We start from the raw sequence: 8,965 nt of genomic DNA on the forward strand, positions 1-8,965 counted from the left end.
CCTCTCTCCCTCCTTCCTTACTTCCTTCCTTTCTCTCTCTCTCTTTCTTTTTTCCTCTCTTTCTTTTGAGACAGGGTTTGTCTGTGAAGCCCTGGCTGTCCTGGAACTTGCTCTGTAGACCAGGCTGGCCTCGAACTCACAGATTCACCAGCTTCTGCCTCTGCAGAGATTAAAGGCGAACACCACCATTCCTGGCTTCATGGGCAGGTTTTCCATTAATTGTTTTATACATACATATGCATAAATACATACATATCTATTCCTAAATGTAACCTGCCGAATGGGAATGGATATAGTGTTACTCCTATGTGTGCTTTCAGAGCTCACTATTTGGAATTGAATAGCCAATTGATCAACTTTTCCCTGAGAAAGATTATTTTTCTGGCTCTCAGCATACCTTAGTTGTTCAGAGTTCTTTTGGCAGTGTGAGGCCTTGTGGGCTTTTCCCAGTCTGCTTTAGGATAGCTACAGTTGCTGTCCTTATTTGGCTCATGTCTAGGCAGTTGTGCTGGCGAGACATTGCGGGGACAGCGTCTGGTGTTACTGGGAGAAACAGTCTCAACAGCAAACCTCGATCCTCTGGCTCTGACAGTCTCCGCCTCCTCTTGTGCAGCGCTCCCTGAACCGTGTTTGTTCCTTTATGGTCACTGATGTTCCCTTCGGTGAACAAACGGGAAGACTCGATCCATTTTCTCTTGTGTCTCTTCTGATGTGTCTGAAGAGAGCGACAATATACTCACATACATAAAATAAATAAGTCTTTAAAAAAAAAAGACTAAAAGGATGATTAAGGATTTGTCTTTGAGGCTGTGCATGGTGATGTATGCCTTTAAACCCAGCTCTTGGTAGGCAGAGACCTTTGCATATCTGAGTACAGGGCCAGTCTTAAGTACATAGTGAGTTCCAGACCAGCCAAGGCAGCATAGTGAGATCTTGTCTTTAAAACCAAAACCAAAACAAAACAATCAATGACAAAAAGAATTTGTCTTTGACAAAACTAGCATGGCAGATGGTTTTAAGCTAAGGATCCTCATCATGAGGGAAACCCTCTGCTCCACCACTGAAGATGCTGTTCCATGAGTCTAACGTGCTTTTATCTCTGGAAATGCTACTAACACATGAAGAACAGAATTCATAAGCCCAGTGTTATCCAATAGGGTAACACATGAAGCAACAGGTTAGCAACATTGTCTGGCCGAGTAGAGTATGTCGCCCCAACATAAGGATTATTACTTACCAAATTTGATAGTAGATTATATCAATAAGTGAAGCAAGAAATATGGTAAGCTCTTAGTATCCTGAGAGGTATTGATACAAAGTTCATTAAGACCATCTTTTAAAAACCTAATGCACTAGAGGGTGACTCAGGGGTAAGTGCCTCTCCTGCTCTTCCAGAGGATGTGGTTCCCAGTGGTTCAGTGGAGTATAACTCCAGCTCTCTGAGAACTGACCCATCGTGGTGTCCATCAGCAGCCACACACACTGGTACACATTTACACACAGACACACTAGAAATAGAACAGCCCTAGTTAGAATAGAGGGAATGAGAGCAAGTAAATGCCTAGTGTGTCTAGCAGGGCTTGAGGAGTGAAGAGGTAGGACTGAAGAGTGAGAGAAGGTCCGTGGTCAGCTGTGCATCTGCAGATCAGTTCTAGAGCTGATAAAGAGCCCAGAATCAAACATTTCCCCAGTCATCCAGTAAACTAGGGCAAATGTTCAACATGAACATGCTGAGCTGCCAGGGAAATGGCACTTACGACTGCCTTTGGATGCTAACGGTCAGAGAGCCTGTCATCAACAACACAAGGAACCATTGCTGGGGAGGAAGTGGAGAGTGGGACAGTGCCAGGGGATATAAACTGCACAGCTGCCACTGTCAGTATGGAAGGTCTTCAACCGTCTGCCAGAACGTGCAGCTGCTCTTCTCCTGGGTCTGCTCCTGAAGGAGTCTAAGTCATGCAGGGACTTGCTCTCCGTGATTACTGAAGTCCTAGTCACACATGCCAGGCTGGAAGCAGCCTCGGTGCCCATCGACAGTTAAAGTGTGCCATATGTACGCAGTGGGGTTTGTTCACCTATAAAAAAGGATGAAATTATGTCGTTCGTAGAAAAATGGATGGAACTAGAAATCATGTTAAATGAGATAAGCCAGATTCAGAAAGGCAAATACTGTATTTTCTGTCTTATGTAGGTTTTATATTATATATAAAACTTGAAGTGGGTTTCAGTTAAAGCCACCTTTACCAAGTTCCTTCATTTGGTAGATGATTTGTTATGTGCTTACACTGGGAAGATAAAAGAAGTTAACAGGATTATAAATTGAGGAGGTTGAAAGTACTGGAGAAGGCCGAGCTGGCCCTATCCCCCTCCTTAATCTCTTGTTTGTATGCGCCACACATTGCTTTTAAACAATTCTTTGTTTTTAAAAAAATCCTTTGTGTGTAGAGAAAATTGTTTTGTGGTGTAAAAGGGGTCTTCCCTTACTTGTTCATGGGGTAGACATTGTTACAGCCCTTTTGGAAAAGAATCTTGCAAAATTGATTTAAGAGCCAGCTCTTGCAGGCTGGGGTACCCGCTCACTGGTAGAGCACTGGGTTTCAGTCTCTCTAAACACAAACCAACCAACAAAACTCAGCCTTATAAAGTTATATTTACCAGGGTTCTTTTATATCTGTGTGTGTGCATGTGCTGATCAGAATTTGATGGAGAGTTTCTTCTGCTTTACTTATTTTGTAAAGATTGAACTGGCTAGGGTGGCACGCTGGAGACAGAGGCAGGAGAATCTCTGTGTTCAAGGCCAGCCTGGCTTACATAGTGGGTTCCAGCCCAGCAGAAGTGCATAATGAAACCTTGTCTCAAAACACACACAAAAAATTGACTTATTTTTGTTTTATGATTATGAGTGCAGTATAAATGTGTACCATATGTATTTCTGGTTCAGGAGTGGCCAGAGGGATGCATAGGATTCCCTGAAAAGTACAGTAATTGACAGGTGTGCTTGTGGATGCTGGGAATTGAACCTTCCAGAAGAGCAGCGAGTGTTCTTAAATGTTGAGAGTGCCGTCTCTCCGGCGCTCCCTGACCCCCTCATTGGTCATTGGTTCTTTCTTTTTCTTTCCTTTTTTTTGTTTTTTTTGTTGCTGTTGAAGACTTCCCTTTGAGATTTTCGAAGGCAGTACCAAGGCGTCTTTGAGTGCTTAGTTAGCACAGGGAAGATTGCTGCCCGCCTGAGAGCTTTGTCACCTCTGTCTATCAGTCTTTGAGCTGTGGCTGGTGTCAACACACAGCCATGACAGGCGCTGAGCATGAGTGGTGTTTCCCTCCTCCAGCCTCTGGGTCTCACTTGTTCTTGTGTCCCAGCTGGGAGCGAGTGCCTGACACCTTGAGCTTCCTGAATTGTCTGAGACAACCCAGTCCTGTGTGTGTCACCCTACTCTGAGGCCTACAGGTTCTCTCCAGGCTGTGTGTGTCACCCTACTCTGAGGCCTATAGGTTCTCTCCAGGCTCAGCGGGGCCGTCACAGTACTTTATCCGTTTTAATTTTGTTAGAGTCACCGTTCTGTACTGCGTGTTGTCGGGTACCTAAAAACCATTGCTTTATGTCTTGTTTGTTTACATTTTGAGTTTCTTTTTTTTTTGTTTAAAGATTCATTTATTATTTATTTATTATAAGTACACTGTAGCTGTCTTCAGATGCACCAGAAGAGGGCATCAGATCTCATTACGGGTGGTTGCAAGCCACCATGTGGTTGCTGGGATTTGAACTCATGACCTTCAGAAGAGCAATTGGTGCTCTTACCCGCTGAGCCATCTCACCAGTCCCCACATTTTGAGTTTCTTAAGGTGAAAGGGTAATTGAACCCAGCTCTTCCCTTTTGACTGGCAGTACATGTACTTGGGTACAAAAAGGAGAGGAGAGATGAGAACTGGGTAAAAATGACAGCTACACGTTTTCTTAACAACATGATTCTTTTGTGTAGCCCTGGCTGTCTTGTAACTCACTCTGTAGACCAGGCAGGCCTTGAACTCACAGAGTTCTGCTCCTGAGTGCTGGGATTAAAGGGTATATCAATACCGCCAGGCTGATTAATACATTATCTTAATCCTCATCAGAGAAGCTTTTATTTCTGGTACACCCACACTGTTAAAGGGATAGAGAATTAGAGAGTGCAGAGGGCTCAGCCCCAATCGGGTGTCTGTCCTCCCCTCCTCCCGAGGCTCTGGGATCATGTGGATAAGGCAGTGGTGCATGACTGAAAGGAAACCCCTGGAGACCACAGAGCAGTGGCAGTGACATCATGCCCAGAACGTAAGCTTAAGCCAGACCAGATCCCAGCACAGAGAGGGAGGTGAGCACAGAGTCCACTCCAGCTGAGGACTATTGCAGTGGATAGTTCCTAGTGGAGGCTGGGTCAAGTTTGTTTATTTTTTTGAGTATTGTCCCACGTTAAGTTAACCATGCTACAGTGAAAGGTCACACATCCAAGAATTTATAGGCAGCACAAATTGCATTTGATTGGTATTAAAATAAAAGACACAAATTTGGTGGGTAGGAAAGAATAAGTGAATTTGGGAAGAGTTGAGGAAGGGAAAAAATACGGTCAAAGATGTATGAAATTCTCAAAGAACTAGTAAGCCAGGTGGAGTGGAGCACACTTTCAATCCCAGCACTTGGAAGGCAAAGGTAGCTGGGTCTTGATGAGTTTGAGTCCAGTCTGATCTACATAACGAGTTCCAGGACAGCCAAAGCTATGTGGTAAGACCCCATCTCAAAAAGCAGACAGACAAAACAAGCCTGGTGTAGTGGGGCATCTTTATTTCCAGCACTTGGGAGGCAGAGACCAGAGGCTCTTTTATGAGTTCAGACCAGTCTGGTCTACTCAGTGAATTCCAGGGTAGCCAAACTACACAGTGAAACTTTGTCTCAAATCAGTCTACCAACCAGTCAGTCAATGAAAATTTATTTATTAACACTGGCTGCAGGTGCATCTGAACATTTTTTGCAGGGAGAGCATGTATATTCCTTATTTTATCTTTTGCTTAACCATTTTTAGCTTGTTAAGATTTTGTAATTAAGTTTTGGGTCACCTTTTCCGTAGGTTTTGCCTGATTTGAAAAGCCTCGAGAAAGAGAAAGAAAACTGTAGAAAATGACGACTTTTCGAAATCATTGTCCACATTTGGATTCAGTTGGTGAAATAACAAAAGAGGATTTGATACAAAAATCTCATGTAAGTTCTATAGTAGTCATCCCTTCAATTGCCATACTCACTTTCCTCTTACATACACATTTAAGTAAATTAGTAGAATACTCTGTGTCGTGTTTAAAGACGCATGTTGTTACAGTGAATTGTGTATGTCTGCCTTCACGGACAGCAAGCATCTCTTGTGTTTACTTTCCTAGGGTGCTTGTCAGGACTGCAAAGTCAGAGGACCAAACCTGTGGGCATGCCTGGAGGTACGTGTGGTGATTTATACATATTAATAACAATTTTTTGATGTATAAAATAATTTTATGAGTATACTTTTAAAACATAACTAATTAAAAAATGAAAGTTCAAACTTTGGATGGATTTTAATTGAAGTATGCTTTTAGAGCTTTTAATAAACCATTCAGGTATGTCTGTGTTTACCTTCTATTGGAGGTAAGATAACATTCAGTTTTGAAATACTTAATCTGGTCTTTGTGCTTAATATCTTTTAATTACATCATTTAACTATGCAGAGTAATTCAATCATTGAATTAAAATGTAAAATCAAAACTTAAGTGTAAATGCTGTTAGTGCTGTTTGTGATAAACTGCTTTTATCTCACATACTTATTATAGAATAGGTGTTCCTATGTTGGCTGCGGGGAGTCGCAAGTGGATCACAGCACCATACACTCGCAGGTATGTGTGGAAGTATTGGATACATGGCAGTGGTTGGTGCTGGGGACTGGATCCAGGGCCACGCATGTGCCACGCATGCACTGTCTCACTGAGAACTTGAAGGAAAAGAGAATCAACATAACATTAATTCAAGTTGTGTCTGGAGTTTGTGAGGTGTTTGTGATCAGCCTGGCCTGGAATCTGGCGTCCTCCTCCCTGTGCCTGTTACAGATATGTAGCATCACACCAAGCTAGAATTTTTGCCTTTTAGAAAATATATAAGATAATACTTTGTTTATTCTCAGTGAAAGGTAGGGAGGGAACTGCTAAGAAAATCTGTATTAATATATGATTATAATCGAGTACTGATAAAGTCTGCATACATGTGTGTGGAGGTTATAGGTGTAGTATCAGATAATGGGGGTTGAAGTTAGTGTAGATGCTTAGATTTTTGTTTGTTTTTAAATTTTAATTTAAAAACTTTTTTGTAAGTTTGTGTGTGGGAGGCATGTGTGTACCACAGCATGCCCGTGTGGAGGTCAGTGGACAATTTTGGGGAGTTGATTCTGTGCTTCCACTGTGGTTGTAGGTTTGAACTCAGGTTGTCAAGCTTGTACCAAGTGTGTTTTTGTACTGAGCCATCTTGTTGGCCCAGTTTGGATGTCTGACTGACTTGTATTCCAACTCTTAATCCTATTCCTGGCTGTTCATATCACTGACTGAAGTGCTGGTCTACATAGCACTGTGTGGTCCTTCCCACACAGTGACTGATGTAAATCTTGAAAAGTGTTATGTAGACCTTCCATTCTAAACAGTATGTTTCTCAGATGAATGGTATTTTAAGATAGCCATTGAGAGTCTGTAGCAACTAGTCTTAGCCAAGTTTCCTCATGGGAATGAAGCCCAAATCTTTGAATCCCTAAGGCAGCGTTGTGCACAGCTCTCCCCTGTACATCTGAAGTGGTACTTTCTATGGCCATCCTTCAGAAAACTGAGCAACGAGTCAACCAGAGCTTGTGTATTCTGTGGGGCTCGGTACTCGTGTGGAGACTGTCAATCTATCCGAGAGCTTGTTTTTACTGTTGCTTGAGTTGTATTTTGCTTCAATTTAAATAATGTATATTCTTTTGCAGTTCTGTTTTCCTGGAGTTAAATACCCTGAAAAAAGTCTCCTGTGGTGCAGGCTGGGCTTGGATTTTCTATGTAGTAGAGGCTGCTCTTGAACACATGATCCTTGGGCCTTGTAGGGTTCCAGGGATGCCACTGTCCTGGTTCCTGAAGGTTGTCTTGTATTCTTGTTTGCTAAATGCAGAGCTGTGGAGCATAGCCCTGCCGTGGTTCTCACTGTCCTGTGAATGAGGGGAGCAGACACTGGGGTAACTTGTAGACGAGGTCAGGTGGAGTTACTATACAAGGATTTATAGTTGATCTCAAGAATTCTCGATGTTCACGTGCTCCACAGTAGCTCTTCTGAGGACGCGTTTGTTTGTCGAAGGCTGCAGTTAATGATGACGTCCTCTCCAGAAGTGTTTTCGAGACTATCTTTTCTAATGGCGGCTCCTTTTCCTCCTGTGGAACTCTGTAGGAGACAAAGCATTATCTGACTGTGAACCTCACCACTCTCCGAGTATGGTGTTACGCTTGCAGCAAAGAAGTATTTTTGGATAGAAAATTAGGAACTCCTCCTTCATTACCTCATGTAAGACAGCCTCAACAAGCACAAGAGAACAGTGTCCAGGTAATGTCATTTAGATTATAAATGTTCAGGAAATAATTTCAGAATATGTCATGTGGTTGGAATTTGTACCTTACCTTACATGTACTTTAGAAAGCTTATCTATAAGCTCAAGTGCAGCACTCAGAGTCTTGCTTTGTTCTTGCATAGCACAGAACGGATGGGAGGCGAGTGTGGGGTTGAAGGTGGAAAACACATGTGTCCTGTAAAAGTTCTTTAAGGAAAGGTTGGAAGGGACATGTCATACCAGATACAGAGATTTTTGTAAATAACCCTTCTCTTCTGGGTGAAACATTATCTGTCCCTGCAGAGTGCCTAAGTTCAAGTTCCTTAAAAAAAAAAAAAAGATATTGTAAAAGCTAGCTTACAATGTAGTAGGTTTCTGTAGGCCTTTTGTAAATACTCTTTCTGTAAATCTAAGGCTAGGAAGGTGGTAGGACTTCCATGGCCTGTGCGAATACAGCCCCTTCCCTGCTCTCTCTCCTCAGCACCCTGCTAACGGTGAGGCCACGAGACGTCCTAAAAGTTAGCATTAGTGTTGACCTAGCCCTGTGGTCAGAGACTAGCCACACTTACAGAGATGGCTGACTCTCCTAGAGGAGCCTTTGGCTGTCGGACATGTATAAGACAGTAACACATACCGAGGAGGACTCTGGATGAGCTTAGCCGTCACACCCTTTGTTGCTATAGAAGTTAGAGATTGTAAAGGACAAGGCATGTTACTAATTTAGATAAAGTTAGTTCTTGGGCTTAAGTGTAGAAATGTCACTTTTGGGTTTTTGGGTTTTTTTTGGAAAGTTTTTTGGGGACTGGAAGGTGACTGAGGGAGCCCATGCTGCTCTCGCAGAAGGGCTGAGTTTGGTTCCCAGCACTGTACGTGGTGAGTGAGCACCACCTGTGGCTCCAGCTCTGAGACCTGCTGCTCGGCCTCTGCAGCTGTGCGCATGCGTGCCTTTACAGACATCCACATAGCCCATAGGGAAGTGTTTTCTACAAAACATAAATGTAAATTTTATAATTATTGCTAATGACATAAATTATTTATGCCATTATTTCTATCTTTACTGTTGTTACATTTTATTTTTTTAATTTTTAAAATTTTGTGAGTGTTGGTGTATACATGGGTAAGTGCAGGTGCCTTAGGAATCCAGGAGGCATAAGACCATATGAGCGGGGTGGCGGCAGTTTAGAGCCACCTGATATATAGATAGGGTCCTGATGGGATAGAGTTAGGGTCCTTCGTGCTGATGTATAGATAGGGTCCTGATGGGATAGAGTTAGGGTCCCTTCGTGTTGATGTGTAGATAGGGTCCTGATGGGATAGAGTTAGGGTCCCTTCGTGCTGATGTGTAGATAGGGTCC

At 42.8% G+C, this 8,965-nt stretch overlaps 1 protein-coding gene across 2 annotated transcripts in view; it reads left to right on the forward strand.

Moving 5' to 3' along the window:
* The window catches only part of Usp33 (ubiquitin specific peptidase 33), a 45,857-nt gene that overhangs the window by 5,608 nt on the left and 31,284 nt on the right, over positions 1-8,965 (forward strand). For both annotated transcript variants that reach the window (XM_031375893.1, XM_031375894.1), the window contains exons 3-6: positions 5,100-5,230; positions 5,404-5,457; positions 5,827-5,889; positions 7,454-7,606. In XM_031375893.1, the coding sequence (XP_031231753.1) occupies positions 5,150-5,230; positions 5,404-5,457; positions 5,827-5,889; positions 7,454-7,606 (351 nt within the window). In that variant the 5' untranslated portion in view covers positions 5,100-5,149. The remainder of the gene's footprint in view (positions 1-5,099; positions 5,231-5,403; positions 5,458-5,826; positions 5,890-7,453; positions 7,607-8,965) is intronic.

This window comes from Mastomys coucha, unplaced genomic scaffold (assembly GCF_008632895.1).
Source record: "Mastomys coucha isolate ucsf_1 unplaced genomic scaffold, UCSF_Mcou_1 pScaffold16, whole genome shotgun sequence".
In the NCBI taxonomy this organism is placed as follows: domain Eukaryota; kingdom Metazoa; phylum Chordata; class Mammalia; order Rodentia; family Muridae; genus Mastomys; species Mastomys coucha.